Source organism: Oryx dammah, unplaced genomic scaffold (genome assembly GCF_014754425.2).
Source record: "Oryx dammah isolate SB20612 unplaced genomic scaffold, SCBI_Odam_1.1 HiC_scaffold_1, whole genome shotgun sequence".
NCBI lineage: Eukaryota > Metazoa > Chordata > Mammalia > Artiodactyla > Bovidae > Oryx > Oryx dammah.
Genome location: NW_024070185.1, coordinates 87,522,752 through 87,548,913, shown reverse-complemented (window position 1 = coordinate 87,548,913; position 26,162 = coordinate 87,522,752). Strand labels below are relative to the sequence as shown.

The 26,162-nt window shown below is 38.5% G+C and overlaps 1 protein-coding gene and 1 long non-coding RNA gene across 2 annotated transcripts in view; one reads left to right on the top strand and one right to left on the bottom strand.

Moving 5' to 3' along the window:
* Nucleotides 1–26,162, bottom strand: part of SHC3 (SHC adaptor protein 3) — a 176,510-nt gene that overhangs the window by 17,606 nt on the left and 132,742 nt on the right. Inside the window, exons 8-11 of the mRNA XM_040237816.1 lie at nucleotides 8,505–8,655; nucleotides 7,435–7,522; nucleotides 4,768–4,926; nucleotides 1,235–1,530 (exon numbers count right to left, since the gene is read on the bottom strand). Of these exons, the coding sequence (XP_040093750.1) occupies nucleotides 1,235–1,530; nucleotides 4,768–4,926; nucleotides 7,435–7,522; nucleotides 8,505–8,655 (694 nt within the window). The remainder of the gene's footprint in view (nucleotides 1–1,234; nucleotides 1,531–4,767; nucleotides 4,927–7,434; nucleotides 7,523–8,504; nucleotides 8,656–26,162) is intronic.
* LOC120861930 lies at nucleotides 12,406–17,107 on the top strand. Its single transcript, XR_005720657.1, has 3 exons — nucleotides 12,406–12,421; nucleotides 13,223–13,228; nucleotides 16,958–17,107. It is a non-coding gene; the product is annotated as an uncharacterized LOC120861930 (long non-coding RNA).

Sequence of the window (26,162 nt, the reverse complement as noted above, 5' to 3'; positions counted from 1 at the left end):
AATCAAATTTGTTTACTTACTGGAAGATGGGGTATTTAGTCAACCCTACACAATTTTTCATGGGAAATAGATGGGGAAACAGTGGAAACAGCGTCAGACTTTATTTTTTTGGGCTCCAAAATCACTGCAGATGGTGATTGCAGCCATGAAATTAAAAGATGCTTACTCCTTGGAAGGAAAGTTATGACCAACCTAGATGGTATATTAAAAAGCAGAGACATTACTTTGCCAACAAAGATCAGTATAGTCAAGGCTATGGTTTTTCCAGTAGTCATATATGGATGTGAGAGTTGGACTGTGAAGAAAGCTGAGCGCCAAAGAATTGATGCTTTTGAACTGTGGTGTTGGAGAAGACTCTTGAGAGTCCCTTGGACTGCAAGAAGATCCAACCAGTCCATTCTGAAGGAGATCAGTCCTGGGTGTTCTTTGGAAGGACTGATGCTGAAGCTGAAACTCCAGTACTTGGGCCACCTCATGCGAAGAGTTGACTCATTGGAAAAGACTCTGATACTGGGAGGAATTGAGGGCAGGAGGAGAAGGGGACGACAGAGGATGAGATGGCTGGATGGCATCACCGACTCTATGGACGTGAGTTTGAGTGAATTCTGGGAGTTGGTGATGGACAGGGAGGCCTGGCGTGCTGCGATTCATGGGGTCGCAAAGAGTCGGACATGACTGAGCGACTGAACTGAACTGAACAGAATTATTCAGACACAATCGTTCTGCTAGGAAGAGCCAAAAAGCCAAACTCACTGTCATGAGCTATTACTTCTCTGGGTGAGAAAGCAAGAGACAGTTAATAGGAGGCTTACCTCCTGCTCTGTTACATTTTACAACCTGCAAATAAAATCTTGTGGTTCAACTTATAGAGAAATTTGAGGTGAGTATCAAAAGCCCAGGAACCCTGCACTTGCGAACAAAGATTCACTATGAATGTGTTTGGAAGGGAAACTCTCACAGTTTTTGTATTCACTTTTAAAGAACACAAGAATTAAGGCTTCCCACCTGGGCTCTGGTGCATTTCCAAGTCTTATAAGTTGCATGGGGCTCTAATCATAGGCTCCAGTAATCTGACTCTGGCCTTGAAAGTAAGTCCTCTGGGCCTGGTCTCCAGGGTCCCAGAGGAATGACTGTCAGGACTCAGCCGGCATATGTGGGTAGAAAAAGGAAAGTGGTCCCCAACGCAGTGACCTAGGGGAGACTGTTGGAGGGCCACACTCCGCCCTGTGCTCACCGTGCCTTCTGGGTCCACAAGCAGCAAGTGTTTGGCCTGGCCGTTGTGCATGCCAGTGAGGACGAAGGATCCCGGGTTGGTGGTACTCTTTCTGACCAAGAAGTCTCCATCTCTCTTTAGCAGCCCCTCTGCCTCCTTCCTACTCATCTCCCCTTGGTACCAAGGCTCTGCTTTCAGTTCTTCCAGCATCTTGGCATCTGGTGCTCTGGGTGAGACGGGGCTGATGCATTCCATGGAGGCTGCCTTGCTCAACACAGGCCCCAAGGACTGAATCTTGAGAGCATCTTCAAAAGGCTCTGCCAACAACATGTGCCAGCAACACGTCAATTCCAAGGAGAGCAAAAGATAAACAACACAATGTGAGGTTTGGCAATGCAAAGACAACTTTGATCAGAAAAAAAAAAAAAGTAAAGTAGAGAAAACTGACTGGCTGGTGAGAGAACAAGATTCTCGTAATGGCATTTGAAAACACAGCCCTAGACTTGGCATGACTCTTTCTGGTGACTCTGCTTTCCCAAGACAGCTGGGCATTGTGTCTTGTGCCAAAGATTCAAGCACACCCTTTGTCTTACTAGTTAGAATGACTTCGTTTTTGCATGCTGCAAGAGGACAGGCATACTACATGCCACCTACTTTCTCTGGTACATTGGCTAGCCTCTTCAACAAATGTACTCCCTTCTGAATAAAAATCTGTCAATACCAAAGAAAATACACAGAGGAAAAGACAAATTGCAAAGTTTTATGCAAAACCGAAACCCAGCCCAACAAATATTTCTTTCAAAATCTTTGTATTAGGTGCATTTTTTAAAAGAGAAGAAAACCAACATTTATTAGCGGCCTTTTGTGTGACTTGCCCCAGGCTAGGAGCTCTACCTCCCTTTGACATTCACTTGTTTCCCTGGGGGAAAAGGCTCTTGTATGAATGTTTGAGATTGAGCTTGACTCCACGCCCTTCAGAACACACTTCTCACTGCGGGGCATTGCTCTAAACAGCAACAAATATCAGCAGTGAGAGAAGCCGACAGGCACATCTAATTAAATCTCAATGTTGGATTTTCAAACAAAGCAATACGTACAACAGCACTCTGAAAAATGCACACAGTGCTACACAAAAGTAAGGTGTTGTGAAGTTTATTGAGGGCCACACTGCCAACATGCTACAATGCAAACACCACAAGACCAGGAAAGTTTCTCTCCTGGGCATAGCTACATCCCCAGAGACCAACACTGCTCCTGGGTCATAGTTTGTACCCTATAAACATTCAGGGAGTGCTCTAAAATAAAACCATTTGTTAAATGTTAGCAGAGAATGGGCAGAAGTGAATAAAGGAAACCAAAACTAAGACATTTTGACAACTTATTAAATTATTTACAGATTTGGGCACCCCCTCCAAAAAAAAGAAGAGGTTAAAACTATGGGCTAAAATTGTTTGTATGTTTTCTTTTTTCATTCTACTTTTTCCCCTGATTACCCAGAGTAGTTGAAAATTTGTGTTCTATATCTATACCATCACCATCACCACGACATCACCATCATGACCATCATCTCAGACCCACTAGCACCAGCATCACTATCACTATCAAAATCACCATCACCCACGCCACTATCACCATTATTATCGACACCTTCATGACCATCATTATCATCACCACCACCGTCAGTACCATTACCAGAATAATCACTATCACTATTGTTATTTAGATAGAGTGGTTCAAGATACTGCTTCCCTGGTGGCTCAGCCGGTAAAGAATCTGCCTGCAATGCAGGAGACCAGGGTTCAATCCCTGCGTCAGGAAGATCCCCTGGCGAAAGGAATGGCAACCCACTCCAGCATTCTTGCCTGGAAAATCCCATGGACAGAGGAGCCTGGCAGGCTACAGTCCATGGGGTCACAAAGAGTCAGACACGACTGAGTGACTAAGACTTGGACTTGGGGTTCAAGATAAAAGAGCACTGGGTCTACTTCTGCAATACTTTTCAATAGACATTAGCTTCTCCGGGGCTCTTTCTACTTTCTCTCTCCCCTTCTCTAGTTTTGGGAGTAGGAGTGGAAATTGAGGGAGGAGAAAAGGGTGGCTTGGGCTTTCATTTTTCCCATCTCAAATCCCAGCCTAATCTAACTCTCCTCCTGCTCTGGGGCCAGAATTCACTGGCAACTTGACTAAGCAGTGAAAATGGTCTGCCATAAATTCAACTACTAAAATGAAGTTGGGAAACATTGTTAAAACTGGACCAGAGGGTCAGGAGCTAACAGTTTGTTCTAAATTTTGCAAAGTTGCTTCATACCTCCTAGGCTATTTCCACTTTTTTTTTTTTTTAAATGAAGAGATTGGATTAGATGATTCTGCAGTTCTTCTGGCTCTGGTGAATTTTTGTCTGTCATCCTGGGAGAAATAGACTATTGTTGTCATGGTGCAGTCTATTCATAAAAGCACTCAATCCTATCCTCACCCACATACAATACCAAGTATTCAACCAGCAGTGAATTTACCAAACTTCTGGGATTCTCTATTTCCTCCTCTGCCAAAGAGTAATAATAATGATAATAATAATATCTACCCATAAGACTACTGGAAAAATTAAATAATATGCACCTTGCCACGTGGTAGAAATAAATACTAGTTTCCTCTCCTTCCCTCTTTAGCCTGTAAAATTCTCAACGAAGTTGAAAAAGGTATCCGGGGATGTAAAGCTATCTGTGAGTTTGGAATGCTCTTTCACAATTCTTTAACAACAATCTACACTTTCATTAACCAGTTCACAGATGATTTATTTTTCCCAATCTATGTGACAAACAGAGGTCGCTGACACACATCACACGAGTGCAAGCAACCGCAGTTTGGGGTCACTCTTCTCGTCCCATTTTATTTTTCATCAGAGCACTTGTCACTACCTGTAACGCATGGTGGTTATTTAAACTCCATGAGAGTAGGGACTTTGTCTATTTTGTTTTCCTGTATATCCCCAGTAAATAGAATAGTATTTGACACCTGGTAGGTGTTCAGTGGAGAGGAAGAAGGGGAGAGGGAAAGGGTGTGTGTGTACAAAAACACGTGGGTGTATTACAATTTCTCGCTTACATGTTAGTTTTGTTCAGCAGATTAAGCGCTCTGTGAAAATAGGGGCCAAGGCATTTCAGCTTGGCATCCTTAAAACTGATACAGTATTTAAGGCAGACAATATCCAATTAATACCTAAGTGAATAAATAAATGAATCCATTCATTTATGTATATCATTTGTCTCAATGTGATTGAGACAAAGTTAATTATAAAAAGAGGGGGAAGTTGCTTTGTCTCCTGCAGAGAACTGTAGAGAAGGTTGTAATATGAAAGCAGGGGTCAGCCAAGTTCAAAGCCTTGAAAAACTCAATCATAACACAGAAAAAAAAAACAGCTAATCAGCATCCTTAATCAAAACCACTCTGGAAGAAAATTCAGTAATTTCACAGATTTCAAACAAAAGACAAAGTTTAAAAAAAAAAAAAAAAACAGCCTTAAAAGAGAAAAAAAACAATAGCAAATGGAAACGCACTCATGTCAAAGAGGTCTTTCCGCGGACTGCTCTCTACACTGCTGCCCGTGGCCGGCCCCGTCTGCTGGGGGATACGCTGGGTATTGACATAGGTGGGGGCTTCTCCTGTAGGAGCCACATGTGATTTCCCTTCAGGCATGCTGTAGATGTCCAAGGATCCTGCGACAAGAAAATAGACCTCCTTTTTCTTCTGATCATGATGCTTTTCATGTTAAGCCAGCCAGTGTTTCACAGAGAAGTTCCTTTATTCCATTCATAAGAAAATCCTTCTTTCAGATGCCCAACTCTCTTCTCTGACCCTCTTACCCTGCTGTGCTTCGGCTAGGATACTCTCCACTCCTTCCTGTCAAAATGGGACCTGCTAGCCCAGGATGATGGACACCATGAAGGTTAGGAGCCCTGGCAAGACCCAAGGCCCATCTGACTCAGGCCAGGGGCAGGCTGGGCAGGGGAACTACACCCGCCACAGAAGCTCCTTCAGCCTCCTCATTCCCTCTGTGAAGGACTGAGAGCAAAATAACTGAGCAGAAGAACAACGAGCCTTAATTCCACTGCTCTTTTTTTAAGTGTAGGGGAACGCTTCATATATTAACTCCAAAGAAATGCAATGCATTTCCAATGCTCTGGCCCCATTTTTAGAAATAAAGCAATATTTACCCCATTTGCTTCCTAATGAATTGAGACACTTTCCTTATAAAACAGAATCAGGCTTGTGCTATCATGCGGCTTCCTAACTGAAGCAAGACGATTGAGGCCCGACTTGGGGGGGATCACTGCTATTGTCACCCAAGATGAACGAAGGGTGTGGCCCTGCTCAGGTCACCATCTGATTCTTTGTACAGGTCACTATTTCTAACAAACTTTCACAGATACTCTCAAGACCACCTTGGACCTGGAGAGAGGTCACCTCTCCAGGTGGTGGGACATGAGAGTCAGCTCAATTCAACCGGCAAGAGTGGGTTCAGGACTCTTTAAGAAGCTTTCCCAAGAGCCCACTGAAAGACCTTTGGCAGACCACTGCCTCTGCCTATAAGTCTGAGAATGCAATTGTCCTGAGAAAGTCATCAACTTCAGATGGTTGCAACTGTTGAGTACAGGGCAGGGAGATATACACTCCTTGGTGGTGGTACCCTGAGTTCAGTTTCATTTAGGGGAAATGGCTGCTAGCAGATTAATAGGGGTTTATTTGTTCTATGGACAAGGTATTAATTGCTTCCCAATAAAACTTTAAATTCATTAAGAGTTATGAGTCTCAAGTTCCAGGCCAAGAACTTATATAAGGCTCATTTTTTCTCTGGTGAATTTCTTACATTGTCTGTTCTTGATCTGGCTGGAATAACTTGGATATAAAAAAGACCTCATTTTTCAAATAAATCTAACAAGTTTTTCAATAGAGTCAATATCTAATGTAAGTAATGTGTCTCTCTTAGTCTCTAATAGTTATTCTATGTCTAAGTACATGATTGTTGTATAAAATGCTTTAAATGTATACAGAACAAAGTTGAAAATGTAAAAAAGTGCCTCTGGCAAAGTTATAACTTTAATTTGCTATTTCCATCCTATTCTGAGGTAGAGTCGTGTAGTTTGACTTTTTATGGATTATTAACTGGGCGGCACAAACAGGTCATCTTTAAGCTGGGGCAGGCATGACATAAAATTATTTCACGGGAGGAACATTTTAAAAATATATTGTCATTTACCCACTGGCACAAATGGCAATAATGTAGGTGAAAACCTTAATGTTAAACCAACAAATGGTTAAAATATATACATAGAAGCATACATCGGCTCTTAATTCATTTATCACTCCATCTCCTTCAGACACTGTAGCCAGGACCCTGGAACCATCAAAAGTTCTCAAAATGTTTGAGGAGGTAAAATGCTTAAAATTAAAAGAAACCTTTAAAATGTATAGATACATACATGTGTATGCTTGTCTAAAAATAACTGTCTAGAGAATAGAGACTGATGTTAGCAATTAAACTAAATAGTACTTAATTAGTCATACTATTTTTAATGTGGGATGTAGGTGCATGCTTATAGGTTTGATAAGAAGTGAAATGTCCTCTAAAAGGACCCAGGCCCTGTGACAGACTTGTATCCAGGTGCCATCTCTGCCGGGCTGGTGTCACTCCATTCTTCCTAAAGGTGACCGCAGAAGGAGGAGGTGGGCAGAGGAAAGGAAGGGAAAACAAAAGCTGCCATTAGAAGCTACCAGGATTCAGTATTGACTCCAGAATCTCCCACCTTAGCCTCGTTTGAACTGGGTGTGGAGTTGGCCCTGGGGAGGTGAATTCCTCAGTCCCTGGGCGGGGGGGCAAGCCCTCCCGCCAGAGAAGGGCCTTAGATGCATGGTCGCAGTGTGCAGAAGAACAGGAAGAACTGGGAGGGGTGAAGAGTGAGCTGGTCCTGGTACCCAGGGATGGATTATCTGAGGCACACCCTCTGACATCCCTGACAGCCATTATTTCTATTTCTTTATCTGGTATTCCTGACAGCCATTATTTCTATTTTTGTAATCCAGTTGGGAAACTGCAGCCCCACTCACAGCAGTTATTTCCAGTCAGCCATTCTGCCACTCCACAGGACAGGAACTACCCACTAGGGAGCACATCACTTTTGAAAAGTACTTTTTATGTTTCTTGTCCACCTTACCTTGCCTCTCACCTTGCAGGACAGGTGTTTGCTGCCAGTCTTCACCAAACGGGTCTCCTAAGTGTCTTCCCTGGTAGTAAGTTTGCTCTTTTCCTGCAAACTATAGACATATGTAAATACAAAACAAGAAAGAGTCCTCCTCGTCTTGTGTCTCCACCTTTGAAAGCCATAATACAGCAGAAGGGACTTCAATGGCCAGTGGATTGCACCCCTGTTGTACTCAGTTTTCCCTTCATGCCTCACAGTTGACATGAAGATTTGGGAAGTTAGTCTGCGTGGGTGTGAAAAAGAGGCTACATCTCATCAAAACTACAGATGCTCCCTGCTTTCAGTAGCCCCCCCCACCTCCCTTCCCTAAGTGTGACCATAAATTGAATTCTCTACATACAGCCACATCACGCAACATCCTTAAAATAGATTTCAGTTAGAGAATATCTATGTGTCAGAACATAGTTCCCACCCAGCATATACACCTATAACCATTCATTCCTGGGCAAAGCCACCTTGTCGATTCCTTCTTATAGAGCTATTGACACTTGGCTTCAGTGTTATTTACCGCTTTTATTGTCATCCACATAAGGTAAGTGACATCAAAAAATTCCCTTTAACAAAGAGATATCATAGAGATACCATAACTCTAGAAAGAGAATGCCTTACTAGAATTTTAAATTAGAGGGGAAAATCAGGGAGATAAGTAAAACAGAAAACCTCAAGCAAAAAAACCTTAGGTTAAAGGCTTACATTCTTTCTCTTTCCAGAGAACTCAAAGAACCCCAGGCTTTCAAAAGTCTTGAACTCTCTCTTTTACTCATTAAGTTCACAACACAATGGGATTTGTCCTAGGATGAAGAGGGAACTTACAGACTTGTATCTCAGGAATCACAATGGAGTTCCAAGGCATTTGACTAAATCTTGTGATGTTAAAGCAAAAGCTTCCCCTACTGTCTGCTTTATGAAATTCAAGGGGAGGAAGTTTGGACTTTTTCTGTCTGGATAGAACATCAGCCTGAAAATAGAGTTGAAGAAAGCAATAGGAAATGAAGTTCAGTTAGCTACCATTCAAGGAAAGATATAAGACTCACCTGGGCTGTGTCAGGACCGTGGGGTCTGGCTTTCAGGCGAGCATCAGCAAACCCCCCTGGAGGAGGTGTCTTGCTTGGAATGCTGTTGTAATACGGGTGGTCTGAGCCATCACTCTCCTCTTCAGTCCATGGCTCATCTAGACTCTGCATTCTGTTAAAAGAGGATTTTCGAGAACTTTAGCCAAAATTTGAGCTTACTGTCAAAACAAAAAAATCTAATATTAGTAACTATAGTCCCAGAAAGTAGAGTTTAGTCATTCCCCCTTCAATGATCTAGGTCTCAGGCACATATAAAAAGCAGACGAATGGTTCAGCCAAACATCCCTGCCTTATTCACAGTGCTACCTTTTAGAAAATTCCAGTCTTATTTAATACATTAATACTAAGACATAGTTTATATGTAATGATAATCAGCTTCTTGAGGTATAGACACACATTTTAGTATATCATGAAATTTACCCAAAACAAAATTAACTTTAATGGAGATTTAGTGACATCAAGGAAAATGGCAGAGTAAGGACCTCTGAATTATTCTCTCCTCTATAATGACAACAAGAAAGCTAGCAAAGAATGTTTTCATGATCAACATTTTTAGAACTCTGGAAATTAATCAGAAGTTTGCACCAATCTAGAGAGTGTTTTGGAGAAGGCAATGGCATCCCACTCCAGTACTCTTGCCTGGAAAATCCCATGGATGGAAGAGCCTGGCAGGCTACAGTCCATGGGGTCGCACATAGTCAGACACAACTGAAGTGACTTAGCAGCAGCAGACAGTGTTTATTAAACAAACAAAAAAAGACATAAATAGCTGTCAGGAAAAGAGCTTTGTTGCATTTTAACTTGCTCTGTTGCCATCTCCAGGGTAGACTTAAAAGCCAAAATCCAGTAGTTACAGTGAAAACCAGCAGCCTAAATAGCTAGACATGGGAGGAGGCAAAAAAGCATTTAGGTTCCTGTAAATTCCTGTTCCCAGAAAACAGTCATTATGACCTTTCTGTTCATTCTCTATAAGACTCCACTCCCAAAACTGTCTTTATTTGACCTGATTCAAAGCTTGTCTATGGAAAACAGCTTCTTCCATAAGGTCATTTGTCAAAAACAATTAGAGGCAATTATTTAACACTATGACTCCCTGAAACAATAGATAACATTTGGGCTAAAAACTAAGCTAGTCAAAAAGCTTAACAGAAAAAGCTAGGAAATTATAAATTTTGACGTATTTCTAGGAATCTAGGCATCTGCATGTATGCATAGAACTGTTTTCACATCCGGGTTTTGTGCCTGCTCAGAAAAGATGTAAAAAGGCATTAGTTCTCATCTGCACTGACCTTGAAGTTTTGAACAAGCAAAAAGTCAAAGCTAAAGCAGAGTTGTCAACTGCCTAGCCAACTGTTGAAGGAATTCCCCAAGATTCACACAGAGCACCTCAGCAAAAACTGGGGGACTTGGTGGTTTCAGACATTTAAATCTCTCTTTGATCATTAGCTGTCTAATAAGTGAACTGAGCAAAGTTGTCAGTGGTCATATGTAACAAAATATAGACTTGACCAAGTTGGTTTAGGAAAATCATTAAAACAAACAACCACAACAAACAGCAACAACAGCTACTCCAGTGAACACAGAAGTAATAAGAAAGTAAACAGTCATATTGTTTATATGGAGACCTTTTGAGCAATCTGGATAGAGGATAAAACCAGCCTCAACATTACCTTAAGCTAAGACCTAATCCAGAGCAAGTGAATCCTAATTATTTTCAATTTATGAGAGATGAGGAAGCTGCAGAAGAAAAGCTTGAATCTAGCAGAGGTTTGTTCATGAGATTTAAGGAAAGAAGCTATTTCCATAACATCAAAGTGCAAGGCAAAGCAGCAAATGCTGCTGTATTGATAGAAACAATTGCAAGTTATTTGGAGCATCTCACTAAGATAAAGAAGGTGGCTACACTAAACAACAGACTTTCAGTGTAAACAAAATAGCTTCATATTGGAAGAAGACACCATCTAGGAATTTCAGAGCTAGAGAAAGTCAATGCCCAGCTTCAGAGAACAAACCAACTCTTGCTAGGGGCTAATGCAGTCGGTGACTTTAAGTTAAAGCCAGTACTCATTTACCATTCTGAAAATTTTAGGGCCCTTAGGAATTATGCTAAATCTACTCTGTCTATGCTCTATAAATGGATCAGCAAAGTCTGGACAACAGCATATCTATTTATAGCATGGTTTACTGAATATTTTAAGCCCAATGTTGAGACCTATTGCTCGGAAAGAAACAACTCCTTTCAAAATATTACGACTCATTGACAATGCACTTGGTCACCCAAGAGTTCTAATTGAGACTGATGTTTTTATGCTTGCTAACACAACATTTATCCTGCAGTCCCTGAATCAAGGAGTAATTTCAACTTTCGTGTCTTATTATTTAAGAAATACATTTCATAAGCCTATAGCTGCCATAGATAGTGATTCTTCTGATTGACCTGAGCAAAGTCAATTGAAAGCCTTCTAGAAAGGACTGAGCATCCTAGATGCCATCAAAAACACTAATGATTCATGGAAAGAGGTAAAATCTTCAACATTAATAGGAGTTTGGAAGAAGTTAGTTTCAACCCTCATGGATGACTTTGAGGGGTTTAAGACTTACAGAGAAAGTCTGTGTTTACACAGAACTTTATGAGATATAAATGCCTATATGATAATAGATAGACAATATCAAATCAAAAACCTGAATTTCTGCCTTAATAAACTAGAAAATAAGAGTTAAACCCAAGCAAGCAGAAGGAAAAACAATAAAGATTAAGATAGAAGTAAAAATAGAAAATCAATAGCAAAAAGCAATGAAATCAAGATTTGGTTCTTAGAAAGATCAACAGTATTGATAAATCTATAGCTAGACTGACTAAGAAAGAAGAAAGCAGACTCAAATTATCAAAATTAGGAAGAAAAGAGGAAAAACTGCTACCAACCATACATGAATTAAAAGGATTATAAGAGAAACTATTAAAAATTATATACCAACAAATTAGATAATCTAGACAAAATGGGAAAATTCCTATGAAGACTCAATTTATCAAAAATAACTCAAGAAGAAATAGAAAATCTGAAGATAACTGTAACAATGAGACTAAATTAGTAATCTAAATCTTGCATCCCAAGAAAAGCCTAGAATCATATGGCTTCCTGGTGAATTCTATCTAATATCTAAAGGAGAATTAAAAGCAATTCTTCATAACTCCTCCAAAAAACAGAAGAGGAGGGAAGTTTTCAAACTAAATCTATGATGCCAGAATTATCCAGATGCCAAAACCAAAGATATTTCAAGAAAAAAAAAACCTGCAGACCAATATCTTTTATGAATATGAATGGAAAAATCCTCAACAAAATACTAGCAAGCCAAAAATCCTCCAGCAAAATATAAAAAAAATCATGCAGCATGACTAAGTGATATTTCTCTGGTAATGCAAGGTTGTTCAAACATTCAAAATCAACTAATGTAATATATCATACCAATAGAATAAAAACAAATGCCAAATACTCATATCTAGACACAGAAAAATCATTTGACAAAATCTGACAGTTTTCCATGATTAAAAAAAAAAACCCTCAAAAATCTTGGAATAAAAAGGCATTTTTCTCAACCCAAAAAAGAGAATCTATGAAAAGTCCACAGCTAAGAACATGATTAACGGGAAAATTCTGAATATTTTCCTCCTAAGATCAGGAACATAATAAATTTGTCCCATCTTTCCACCTCTATTCATTGTACTAGAGATTCTAGCCAGGACAATTATATAACAAAAAGAAATAAAAGGCATTCAGATTACTAAGTCAGAATAAAACTATATTTAGTTGCACAGGACATGATCTTGTATATAAAAAATACTAAGGAATGCATATATACACCCAAATTATTAGAGCTAAGTGAATAATAAAAAATAAATGAGTTCAGCAAGTTTCCACAATATACAATCAGTGTATAAAATCAATTGTATTTTTATGTATTAATAATAAAAACAAAATTAACAAGCAATTTCATTTATTATAGTATCAAAAAGAATAAAAGATTTATTCTTTTGGTAGTAAAAATTATCAAAACAAGTGTAAGACTCATAACTGAAAATTACAAAACATTGTTGAAAGAAATTAAGGAATTCTAAATAAGTGGAAAGACATCCTGCATTCATGAATTGAAAGATGTAATACTGTTAAGATGGAAGCACTCCTCAAATAGTTCTATAGATTCAAGATAATTTCTATCAAAATCACAACTGTCTTCTTTGGTAAAAATAAACAAGCTATGCTATTCATTTGAAATTTCAAGAGGCCCAGAATAGTGAACAGGGTCAAACGTTAATAAAGAAGAATGTAGTTGGAGGACACATACTACCTCACTTCAAACTAACTATAAATCTATACTATTCAAGACTATATGGTATTGGCATAAGGATAGACATATAAATCAATGGAACAGAATTAAGAGTCCATAAATAAACCCATACATTTATAGTCAATAGATTTCAACAAGGATGCCCAAACAATTCACTATGTAAAAGAAAAGTCTTTTCAACAAATGGTGCTATGATGACTGGATAGTCATTTGTGAAAGTTGAACCCTTAAGTCACACCATATACAAAAATTAACTCAGATGGATTAAAGACCAAAATGTAAGAGCTAAAACTTAGAAGAAAACATAGATGTAAATCCTCATGATCTTGGATTAGGCAATGGTTTCTTACACATGACACCAAAAGCAAAAGCAACCAAAGAGAAAATAAGTAAATTATTTGGACCTCATCAAAGTTAAAAACTATGGTCCTTCAAAGGACATTATTAAGAAAATGCAAGACAACACAAAGAGTAAGAGAAAATATTTGCTAATTATATATCTGGAAAGAGAATTGTATCCAGAATATATAAATAATTTCTACAAGTCAACAATAAAAAGACAAATAATGCAATCTTAAAAATGGACTAAGGATCCTGCTCATCAGAGGTTCAAGACCAGCTCCACCCACAAGAGGGCAGGCACCAGTCCCTTCCACCAGGAAGCCTACACAAGCCCTTAGACAAATCTCATCCACTAGTGGGAAGATGCCAGAAGCAAGAGGAAATACAATACTGAAGCCTGTGGAAAGGAGACCACAAACACAGGAAGTTATACAAAATGAGATGACAGAGAAACATGTTGCAAACAAAGGAACAAGACAGAAACCCACAAGAACAACTAAATGAAGAGGAGACAGGCAATCTACCTGAAAAAGAATTCATAGTAATGATAGTAAAGATGATCCAAAAATCTCTGAAAAAGAGTGGAGGTACAGATGAAGAATATATATAAAATGTTCCATAAACAGCTAGAAGACTTAAAGAACAAATGAACAGAAGTGAATAATACAACAACTGAAATGAAAAATAGACTAGACAGAATCAATAGCAGAATAACTGAGGCAGAAGAACAAGTAAGTGAGCTGGAAGATGGAGTGATGGAAATCACTGTCACAGAACAGAATAAAGAAAAAAGAATGAAAAGAAATGAAGGTACTCTAAGAGACCTCTGGGACAGTATTAAATGCACCAATATTCACACTATAGGGGTCCCAGACAGAGAACAGAAAGAGAGAGGGCTGGAGAAAATAACTGAAGATATTCTAGTCAAAAACTTCCCTAACATGAGAAAGAAAACACTCACTCAAGTCCAGGAAGTGCAGAGAATCCCATACAGGATGAAACCATGGAGGAACAAACAAAGACACATATTAATCAAACCGACAAAAATTAAAGACAAAGAAAAAATATGAAAAGTAACAAGGGAAAAGCAAGAAGTAATATACAAAGAATCTCCATAAGGTTATCAGCTGATTTTTCAGCAGAAACTCTACAGCAGAAGGCAGTGGCATGATGTATTTCAAGTGATGAAAGGGAAAAACTGACAACCAAGAATACTCTATCCAGAAAGGATATCATTTAAATTTGGTGGAAAAATCTAAAGCTTTACAGACAAACAAAAGCTAAGAAAACTCAGTACCACTAAACCAGCTTTACAACAAATGCTAACACACTTCTCTAGGTAGAACAAGACCAGCAACCTAAAACATGAGACTTTGTACATATATAGACTTTTGTACATATGTAGACTGCTAGATCAGAACTGGTGACAGCAAACAAAAACTACAATAGACACACATACAAAAAAGAAAAAACAATGCAAACACAACACTAAAGATGGTCACCAAACCACAAGAGTAGAGAACAAAAGAAGATGCAAAGAAAAAAGAACTACAAAAACAAACCCCAAACAGTTAAGAAAATGGCTATAGGAACATGCATATCAATAATTGCATTAAAAGTAAATGGATCAAATGCTTTAACCAAAAGACACAGACTGGCTGAATGGATACAAAAGCAAGACCAATATCTATGCTGTCTACAAGAGACTCACTTCAGACCTAGAAACACATACGGGTTGAAATTGAGGGGATGGAAAAAGACATTCCTTGCAAATGGAAATCAAAAGAAAGCTGGAGCAGAAATACTTACATCAGTCAAAACAGACATTAAAATAAAAACTGTTACAAAAGACAAAGGTCCTTACATAATGATCAATGGATCAATCCAAGAAGATATAACAATTATAAATGTATTTGTACCCAACATAGGAGCACCTCAATATATAAAGCAAATGCTAACAGACATGAAAGGGGAAATCAACAGTAACACAATAATACTGGGGAACTTTAACACTTGCTTACACCAATGGACAGATCATGCAGAGAGAAAAGTAAGAAAGAAACACAAGCCTTAAGTGACACATTAGATCAGATAGACTTAATTGATATCTATAGGAAATTCCATCCAAAAGCAGCAGAATACACTTTCTTCTCAAGTGCACATGGAACATTCTCCAGGATAGATAACATTTTGGACCACAAATCAAGACTTGATAAATTCAAGAAAATTTGAATCATATTAATCATCTTTTCTGACCACAATGCTATGAGATTAGAAATCAATTACAGTAAAAAAAAATTTGTTAAAAAGAAACACATGGAGATTAAACAATATGTTACTAAACAATCAATGGATCTCTGAAGAAATCAAAGAGGAAATCAAAAAACATCTAGAGAAATGGCACCAAAAACATAACAATCCAAAATCTGTGAGATGCAGCAAAAGGAGTTCTAAGAGGGACCTTTATAGCAATCCAATCTTACCTCAAGAAATGAGAAAAATCTCAAGCAAACAACCTAAATTTACACATAAAGCAACTAGAGAGAGAAGAACAAACAAAATCTCAACAATCCTCAAGAAGGAAAGAAGTCATAAAGATCAGAACAGGAATAAATGATATAGAGACAAAGAAAAAAATATCAAAGATCAATAAAACAAAAAGCTGGTTCTTTGAGAAGATCATGTTGATAAATCTTTAGCTAGACTCATCAAGAAAAAAAGGGAGAAGACTCAAATCAATAAAATTAGAAATGAAAAAAGGAAAAGTTACAACAGACAACACAGAAACACAAAGGACCATAAGCGACTACTGCAAGCAACTATGTGCCAGTAAAATGGACAATCTGAGAGAAATGGACAGATTCTTGGAAAGGTACAACCTTCAAAGACTGAAACATGTAAAAATAGAGAATATGAACACACGAATCACTGAAATTGAAACTGTGATTTAAAAACTTCCAACAAACAAAAGTCCAGAGCCAGATGGCTTCACAGATGAATTCTATCAAACATCTAGAAAAGAGTTAAAACCTATCCTTCTCAAACTAGTCCAAAAAATTATAGAGGAAGGAATACTCTCAAGCTCATTCTACACGGCCACTATCTCCCTGATGTCAAAACTCAACAAAGATATCACACAAAAAAAAGAAAATTGCAGGCCAACATCATTGATGAACAAAGACACAAAAACCCTCAACAAAATACTTACAAACTGAATCCAACAATACATGAAAAGGAACAACACATGATTAAGTGGTATTTATCCTGGGGATGCAAGGATTCTTCAACATATGTAAATCAATCAATATAATACACCATACTAATGAACTGAAGAATAACAACTATATGATCATCTTAACAGAGGCAGAGAATGCTTTTGACAAAATTCAATACCATTTATGAGAAAAACTCTCCAGAAAGTAAGCATAGAGATAATATAACATAATAAAGGCCATATATGAAAAACCCACAGCAAATATCATTCTCAACAGTGAAAATTTTGAAAGAATTTCCTCTAAGATCAGGAATAAGACAAGGATGTGCAGTCTTGCCACTTTTATTCAACATAGTTTTGTGAGTCCTAGCTACAGCAATCAGAGGGGAAAAAAAAAAAGAGAAATTAAAGGAATTCAAATTGGAAAACAAGAAGTAAACTTGTCACTGTTTGCAAATGACATGATACTATACATAGAAAGTCCTAAAAATGTTACCAAAAACTACCAGAACAGAATTTGGTAAAGTTGCAGGATACAAAATTAATATACAAAAATCTCTTACATTCCAATACACTAACAACAAAGGATCAGAGAAACTAAGAAAACAATCCCATTTATCACTGCATCAGAAAGAATAAAATACCTAGGAGTAATCCTTGCTTTAAGGAGGCAAAAGACCTCTACTCAGAAAACTATAAGATACTGATGAGAGAAATTAAAGATAACATAAACAGATGGAGAATATACCACGTTCTTAGATTGGAAGAATCAACATTGTCATAATGACTATACTACCCAAAGCAATCAGCAGATTCAATGAAACATCTTTCAATTTACCAATAACATTTTTCACAGAATTACAGCAAGAAAAATTTTACAATTTGTATGGAAACACAAAAGATGCTGAAAAGCCACGACAATCTTGAGAAAGAAAAATAGAGCTGGGGGAATGAGTCTCTCTGACTTCAGACTATACTACCAAGCTACAGTAATCAAAACAATGTGGTACTGGCACAAAAACAGAAATATAAATCAGTGGAACAGGAAAGAAAGTTCAGAGATAAACTTACACACCTATGGTCACCTAATCTATGACAAAGGAGGGAAGAATATACAATGAAGAAAAGATAGTGTCCTCAATAAGTAAGCTTGGAAAACTGGACAACTACATGTAAAAGAATGAAATTAGAACATGCTCTAACATCATACACAAATATAAATTCAAAATGGATTAAAGACTTATGAAAGACCAGACACTATAAAATGCTTACAGGAAAACATTGGCAGAACACTTTCTGACATAAATCACAGCAAGATCTTTTTTGGTTAATCTCCAAGATTAACAAAAATAAAAATAAACAAATGGGACCTAAATAAACTTAAAAGCTTTTGCACATCAAAAGAAATCATCAACAAAATGAAAAGAAAGCCATAGAATGGGAGGAAATATTTTCAAACACAGCAACCAATGAGAGATTAATCTAAAATATGTAAACAAAAACAAAAAAAAATGTAAACAGATCATGCAGCTCATTATTAAGAACAAACAACCCAATCAAAAATGGGTGGAAGATCTAAAAAGACATTTCTCCAAAGAAGACATCCAGATGGTCAAAAATCACACCAAAAGATGCTCAATATCACTAATTACTAGAGAAATACAAATCAAAACTACAATGAGGTATCACCTCACACTAGTCAAAATGGCCATCATCAAAAAATCTTCAAACAATAAATGCTGGAGAGGGTGTGGAGAAAAGGGAACTCTCCTCCACCATTGGTGGGAGTGTAAATTAGTACAGCCACAATGGAGAACACTATGGAGATTCCTTAGAAAACTAAAAATAGAGCTACCATGTGATCCAGCAATCTTACTGAAAGGCATAGTTCCAGAGAAAAATCATAATTTGAAATAATACATGCACCCCAATGTCCATTACAGCACTATTTACAATAGCCAGGACATGGAATCAACCTAAATGTCCATCGACAGAGGAATGGATAAATAAGATGTGGCACATATATGCAATGGAATACTACTCAGCACTGAGTAAAGTAAGTCAGACACAGAAAGATAAATATCATATGATGTTGTTTATACATGGGAATCTAACAAATAAATGGTACAAATGAACCTATTTATGAAACAGAAATTGTCACAGATGCAGAAAATGTTCTTATGGTTACTGGGGAGAAAAAGGGAGGGAGGGATAAACTGCAAGATTGGAACTAACATATACACACTACTGTATATGAAATAGATAACTAACAAGAACCTTGGAAGAGAAGTTACGACCAACCTAGATAGCACATTCAAAAGCAGAGACATTACTTTGCCGACTAAGGTCCGTCTAGTCAAGGCTATGGTTCTTCCTGTGGTCATGTATGGATGTGAGAGTTGGACTGTGAAGAAGGCTGAGCGCCGAAGAATGGATGCTTTTGAACTCTGGTGTTGGAGAAGACTCTTGAGAGTCCCTTGGACTGCAAGGAGATCCAACCAGTCCATTCTAAAGGAGATCAGTCCTGGGATTTCTTTGGAAGGAATGATGCTAAAGCTGAAACTCCAGTCCTTTGGCCACCTCATGTGAAGAGCTGACTCATTGGAAAAAACTCTGATGCAGGGAGGGATTGGGGGCAGAAGGAGAAGGGGACGACAGAGGATGAGATGCCTGGATGGCATCACGGACTCGATGGACATGAGTCTGAGTGAACACTGGGAGTTGGTGATGGACAGGGAGGCCTGGCGTGCTGCGATTCATGGGGTCGCAAAGAGTTGGACACGACTGAGCGACTGAACTGAACTGAGCTGAACTGAACAAGAACCTAGTGTATAGTTCAGGGAACTCTATTCAATACTCTATAATGACCTATATGGAAAGAAAATCTAAAAAGAAGTGGGGAGATATATATATATATATATATACAACTGACTCACATTGTTGTATAGCAGAAAGTAACACAGCCCTGTAAGTCAACTATAATTTTTAAAATAGGCTATGGATTTGAGCAGACATCTCTCCAAATAAGATATACAAATGGCCAACAAGCACATGAAAAGATGCTTGACATCAATAGTCATCAAGAAAATGCAAATCAAAATCACAATTAGAGACCACTTTGTACTCACTAGGATAGCTAAAATCAAAATGATGGACAATAACAAATACCAGTGAAATTGAAACATATATTCTGGTGAAAATATAAAATGGTACAACCACTTTGGAAATCAGTTTGGCAGTTTCTAAAACTTTAGCACAGAGTTACCATATGACTAGGTAATTCTATTCCTAGTTATATACCCAAGAGTATTGAAACATCTGTTCACACAAGAACTTGTACACATATTCACAGCAGCACAATTCATGAGAACTAAAAGGTAAAAACAACCCTAATATGCATAAACCAAAGAATGAATAAACAAAAGGTAACAAATGTATGCAAAAGAAAATTATTCAAACCCAAAAATGCCATACTAATACATGCTACAACATAGCTTAACTTCGAAAACAATCCAATAAGTGAAAGAACTCAAGCACATATTGTATGATTCCATTCATATAAAATATCCAGAACTGGCAAATCAATGAAGACAGAAAGGAGAGCAATGATTATCTGGGGAGAGAAGATTGCAAGTTGGGGAATTAACTGCTAATAAGTATGGAGTTTCTTGCTGGGATGATGAAAATGTTCTGGAATTATTTAGGAATGATAGTCATATAGTCTCTGACAGTACTAAATACTACAGAGCTATATATTCCAAAAGGATATTTTTCATCATAAATTATATATCAAAAAAATTTTTTAATAATCAAAAGAGATTTGACTACATTTGAGTTCTTTCTCATTGTCTTCTCTGGTTTTGTGTTGAAAATGACCCTGGATCTTGGCAAGAAAAATCAGGAAAAATCTTCTAAGGAAAATCAGACCATACCAAAAATCCCATTCATTTAAAAGTACTATTTTTGATTTCCAGTTGGAGATGGGTGATGATTCCAGATACAGAGTCTGTCTCCCAATAATTAATACAATGAGCAAAAAATAATTCACAAATAATAAGTAAAGGCATCCAACCAGCAGCAGCAAGAGAAGAGAGAGGAAGCCATGTGCACCAACCTGAAACTTTGAGATGCTGGGGCAGCTTACTGGGCCCTAACGGCACCACACTCACTCCACACTCATCTGTCCCCAACTCTACTCTGGGGAATGTAGACAACGAAGCTGATTATACCAAATTCTCACACTTCCAGCTCATTCCCAATTTGAAGAGAAGTGGCCTGAGCAAGCGAGAAGCAAACCCAAGGCGAACTGCTCACAAACAGAACCTCCTGTCTTGCTGGCCTCTGGGAAATCTAGAAGGAAAATGGGCCAATGACTTCTGCAATCCAAGGTCTCTGGAAAAGGGTGGGGAGGGGACAAAGAGTATGGCAGCTGGAGGCAAGATATGCTCTCTCATGGCCCCAGAAGGGCCAGAAGGTGACACATTCCCACCTGATGGGTCTCAGACCTGCTCAGTGGACAAAGCAGCTTGTCAGACCAGATGAGAATGATGCCAGGGAACACAGGACCCCTGGCTGATGCTCTGCTTTAGAAATTTTATACCATTACTTGCATATTGGATTCAAAGTTTTCTCCATAGATAAGATCTCTCTACTTCATTTTCTTTCCCCAAAACGTCTTCAAATTTTATTATATAGAAACATGTAAGGACTTCACACCTTAAGTATATGCCCAGAGAAGCATGTAGTTCAATTAACTCTCCCCATTCATTTTTGTACATACTAATTTAATAGTATTTATTTAACTTTTGTGTAACATTTTGAAAGTACAGAAAAGCTAAATTAATATAAAAGACACCTACACATCCACCACTGAGATTAAACAAGTGTGAACATTTTGCTATATTTAATTCCTTTCTTTTTAAAGAAATAAAATTTGTCAGACTCACACTGGATGAATAAGTATGTGATATTGACAGTAAAATGTTAATAGTAGAATCTAGGTGGTTGGTTGTACAGGTGTTCACTGCAAAATTCTTTTTACATACTGGAATATTGTTCTCATAAAATGTTAGGGAAGAGATACACTTAACAAAAACAGTTATAGCCCACCCCAAGCTCCTGTCAGTTTTCCAGGTGGCTCAGTAGTAAATAATCTGCCTGTCAGTATAGGATACATAGGTGACGTGAGTTCAGTCCCTGAGTCGGGAAGATCCCCTGAAGGAGGAAATGGCAACCCACTTCAGTCTTCTGGCCTGGAGAATCCCATGGACAGAGGATCCTGGTGGTCTACAGTCTATGGGGTCACAAAGAGTCGGACATGACTTAGCATGCATGCATGCACCTAGCTTCTATGTACAAAAATTTGGGCTTCCCAGGTGACACAGTGGTAAATAATCTGCCTGCCAATGCAGGAGATGCCATGGGTTCAATCCGTGGGTCAGAAAGATCACCTGGAGTAGGAGATGGCAAATCACTCCAGTATTCTTCCCTGGGAAACTCCATGGACAGAGGAGCCTGGCGGGCTACAGCCCATGGTGTCGCAAAGAGTTGGACATGACTGAACATGCATGCATACATGTCCCTGTCATCCTCAAATGTCCTAGAGTTGGTATGTAATATTCTTGCATGTTTTTATACTCTTTTACATGTGCATTTATCCATAAGCTACATATACAGTTATTTATGTGTTTTTAAAATTTCCATAAATGGTTCATATTTTTTTTACTTCATTTAAAATGTTTGAGATTCATTTTGATAATACACATATACTGATGAATTCTGTTTAATGACTATATTCCATTATAAAATAAAATTTAGAACTTTGTTCACCCACTGTCCTGCGAAGGGCTATAGGGTCCCCATTACTTTTTAACTCTTTTTTCACACAGCTTATATGAGTTTGCAGAAGTCCTTGTCAACCAGGAAAAATGGGGCTTCCATAGGCACCCCCAGAATGAATACCTTGAAAGAAATTTTCCAGCAGATGAAAAAAAAATTAAAAATCTCTTTCAAGAAAGATGAAGACTTCAGAGAGATAATGAAGACAGAGGAATATAATGCCTTCACAACTAAGTCTGGAATATAGCCATAGAAGTTGGAGGGAAAGTAAATTCAGGAGAAATTAACCTTTATTGATAATGAACACACCATTGTAATAAGCTTTCAGTAGGAGAAGTAACTGAATGATCAATATGCCTCATTACTTTCTTTTTAGTGCTGCATGAAATATTCTTATCTCCTAAGGAAACTCAAGAGTAGACGCTGAACATTTTTTATAATAAACTAAACATCTCACAATTCCTGTTTACATTTACTATTTCACTTAATGTTTAAATGAAACATTTAACCTCAGTTCTAGACCTTCTAGAACACACCAAAAAAAGTTTCTTTTCATCATAGGGGACTGGAATGCAAAAGTAGGAAGTCAAGAGATACCCGGAGTAACAGGCAAGTTTGGCCTTGGAGTACAAAATGAAGCAGGGAAAAGACTAAGAGAGTTTTTCCAAGAGAGCATACTGGTCATAGCAAACATCTTCTTCCAGCAACACAAGGGACAGCTGTACACATGGACACTGCCAGGTGTTCAACACCGAAATCAGATTGCTTTTATTCTTTGCAGCCAAAGATGGAGAAGCTCTATACAGTCAGCAAAAACAAAACCAGGAGTTGACTGTGGTTCAGATCATGAACTCCGTATTGCCAAGTGCAGACTTAAATTGCAGAAAGTACGGAAAAAATACTAGACCATTCAGGTCTGACCTAAATTAAATAAATACCTTACAATTATACAGTGAAGGTGAAAAATAGATTCAAGGGATTAGATCTGATAGATAGAGTGCCTGAAGAACTATGGTCAGAAGTTTGTAACATTGTACAGGAGGCAGTGATCAAAACCATCCCCAAGAAGAAGAAAAGCAAAAAGGCAAAATGGTTGTCTGAGGAGGCCTTACAAATAGCTGAGGAAAGAAGAGAAGCAAAAGGCAAGGAGAAAAGAAAAGATATATCCATCTGAATGCAGAGTTCCAAGAATAGCGAGGAGAACTAAGAAAGCCTTCCTAAGTGATCAGTGCAAAGAAATAGAGGAAAACAATAGAATGGGAAAGACCAGAGATCTCTTCAAGAAAATCAGAGATACCAAGGGAACATTTCATGCAAAGATGGGCTCAATAAAGGACAGAAATGATATAGACCTAACAGAAGAAGAAGATATTAAGAAGAGGTAGCAAGAATACACAGAAGAACTAAACAAAAAATATCTTCATGACCCAGATAACCATGATGGTGTGATCACTCATCTAGAGCCAGACATCCTGGAGTGAGAAGTCAAGTGAGCCTTAGGAAGCATCAGTATGAACAAAACTAGTGAAGGTGATGGAATTCCAGCTGAGCTATTTCAAATCCTAAAAGATGATGCTGAGAAAGTGCTGCATTCAATATGCCAGCAAATCTGGAAAACTCAGCAGTGGCCACAGGACTGGAAAAGGTCAGTTTTCATTCCAGTCACAAAGAAAGGCAATGCCAAAGAATGCTCAAACTACCACAGAATTGCATTCATCTCACAAGCTAGTAAAGTAATACTCAAAATTCTCCAAGCTAGGCTTTAACAGCACATGAACTGAGAACCTCCAGATGTTCAAGGTGGATTTAGAAAAGGCAGAGGAACCAGAGATCAAATTGCTAACATCCACTGGATCATCAAAAAACCAAGAGAATTCCAGAAAAATATCTACATTAACTATGTTAAAGCCTTTCACTGTGTGAATCATAACAAACTGTGGAAAATTCTTAAAGAGACGGGAATACCAGATGACCTTACCTGCCTGCTCAGAAATCAGTATGCAGGTCAGGAAGCAACAGTTAGAACTGGACATGGAACAACAGACTGATTCCAAGTTGGGAAAGGAGTACATCAAGGCTGTATATTGTCACCTTGCTAATTTATCTTATATGCAGAGTACATCATGCAAAATGCCAGGCTGGATGAAGCACAAGCTGGAATCAAGATTGCTGGGAGAGATGTCAATAACCTCAGATATGCAGATGATACCACCTTTATGGCAGAAAGTGAAGAAGAACTAAAGAGCCTCTTGAAGAAGGTGAAAGAGAACAGTGAAAAACCTAGCTTAAAGCTCAACATTCAAAAAACTAAGATCATGGCATCCAGTCCCATCACTTCATGGCAAATAGATGGGGAAACAATGGAGACAATGACAGGCTTCATTTTCTTGGGCTCCAAAATCACTGCAGATGGTGACTGCAGCCATGAAATTAAAAGACGCTTGCTCCTTGGAAGAAAAGCCATGACCAACCTAGACAGCATATTAAAAAGCAGAGACATTACTTTGCCAACAAAGGTTCATAGAGTCAAAGCTATGTTTTTTCTAGTAGTCATGTATGGATGTGAGAGTTGGACTATAAAGAAAGCTGAGCACCAAATGCTTTTGAACTGTGGTGTTAGAGAAGACTCTTGAGAGTCCCTTGGACTGCCAAGGAGATCCAACCAGTCCATCCTAAAGGAGATCAGTCCTGACTATTCATTGGAAAGACTAATGCTGAAACGCCAATATTTTGACCACCTGATGTGCACAAATAACTCACTGGAAAACACCCTGATGCTGGGAAAGATTGAAGGCAGGAGAAGAACAGGATGACAGAGGATGAGATGGTTGGATGGAATCACCGACTCGATGGACCTGAGTTTGAGCAAGCTCCAGGAGTTGGTGATGGATGGGGAAGCCTGGCACGCTGCAGTCCATAGGGTCACAAAGGGTCAGACATGACTGAGCAACTGAACTGAACTGAACTTAATGTTTAAAATATTGCAAGCTTCTATTATTCCTATTTTACAGAGAAAACTTATTGTTCAATCAGTAAGTTGTGTCCAACTCTTTGTGATGCCCATGCACTGCAGCTCGCCTCGCTTCCCTGTCCTTCACTGTCTCCTGGAGTTGGCTCAAACTCATGTCCATTGAGTTGGTGATGCCATCCCACCATCTCATCCTATGTCCCCCACTTCTCCTCTTGCTCTCAGTCTTTCCCAGCTTCAGGGTCCTTTCCAATGAGTCAGCTCTTAGCATCATATGGCGAAAGGATTGGAGCTCCAGCTTCAGCATCAATCCTTCCAACGAATATTCATGGTTGATTTCCTTTAGTATTGACTGGTTTGATCTCCTTGCAGTCCTAGGGACGCTCAAGAGTCTTCTCCCTACAGAAAAAAACTGCTGAGACAAAGATCAGGACCCTACAGCCATTGAGCCTGAAAGCTACAAAGTCCAATAAAGCAGAACCATGCTGGTCATCCCAAGCATAGCGCCTCATGACAGGAGCCCCCAAATCAGGACTCTGTCTAACCCTGATGATGACAACAACAGCACAGGTAGAACCCGGGGTGACACCCACCCAAGAAGACAACATATGGAGACATCACATGCTTGCAGAGGAAACAGAATAAAAACATATTACAATTTATTTTTTGTAACCTTAGCTACTGTCACTATAGTTTCAAGAAAATGTTTTTCTAAACATTGGGAGCATCACCCATATGTCAGCTTCCATCTGTCGGTTTTCTGAGCCCCAGCCCAGCACCAGCCAGGTGTCCCCAGGCCCAGGAAGCCCTGTGATTAACTGTCTGTTCAGAGCACTCCTCAGGGAGCTATTTTGTGGTTTTTCTCCTTTTAAGTCATTTTAAGAGGAGAGGGCAGAAAATGCAGAGAGGCCAC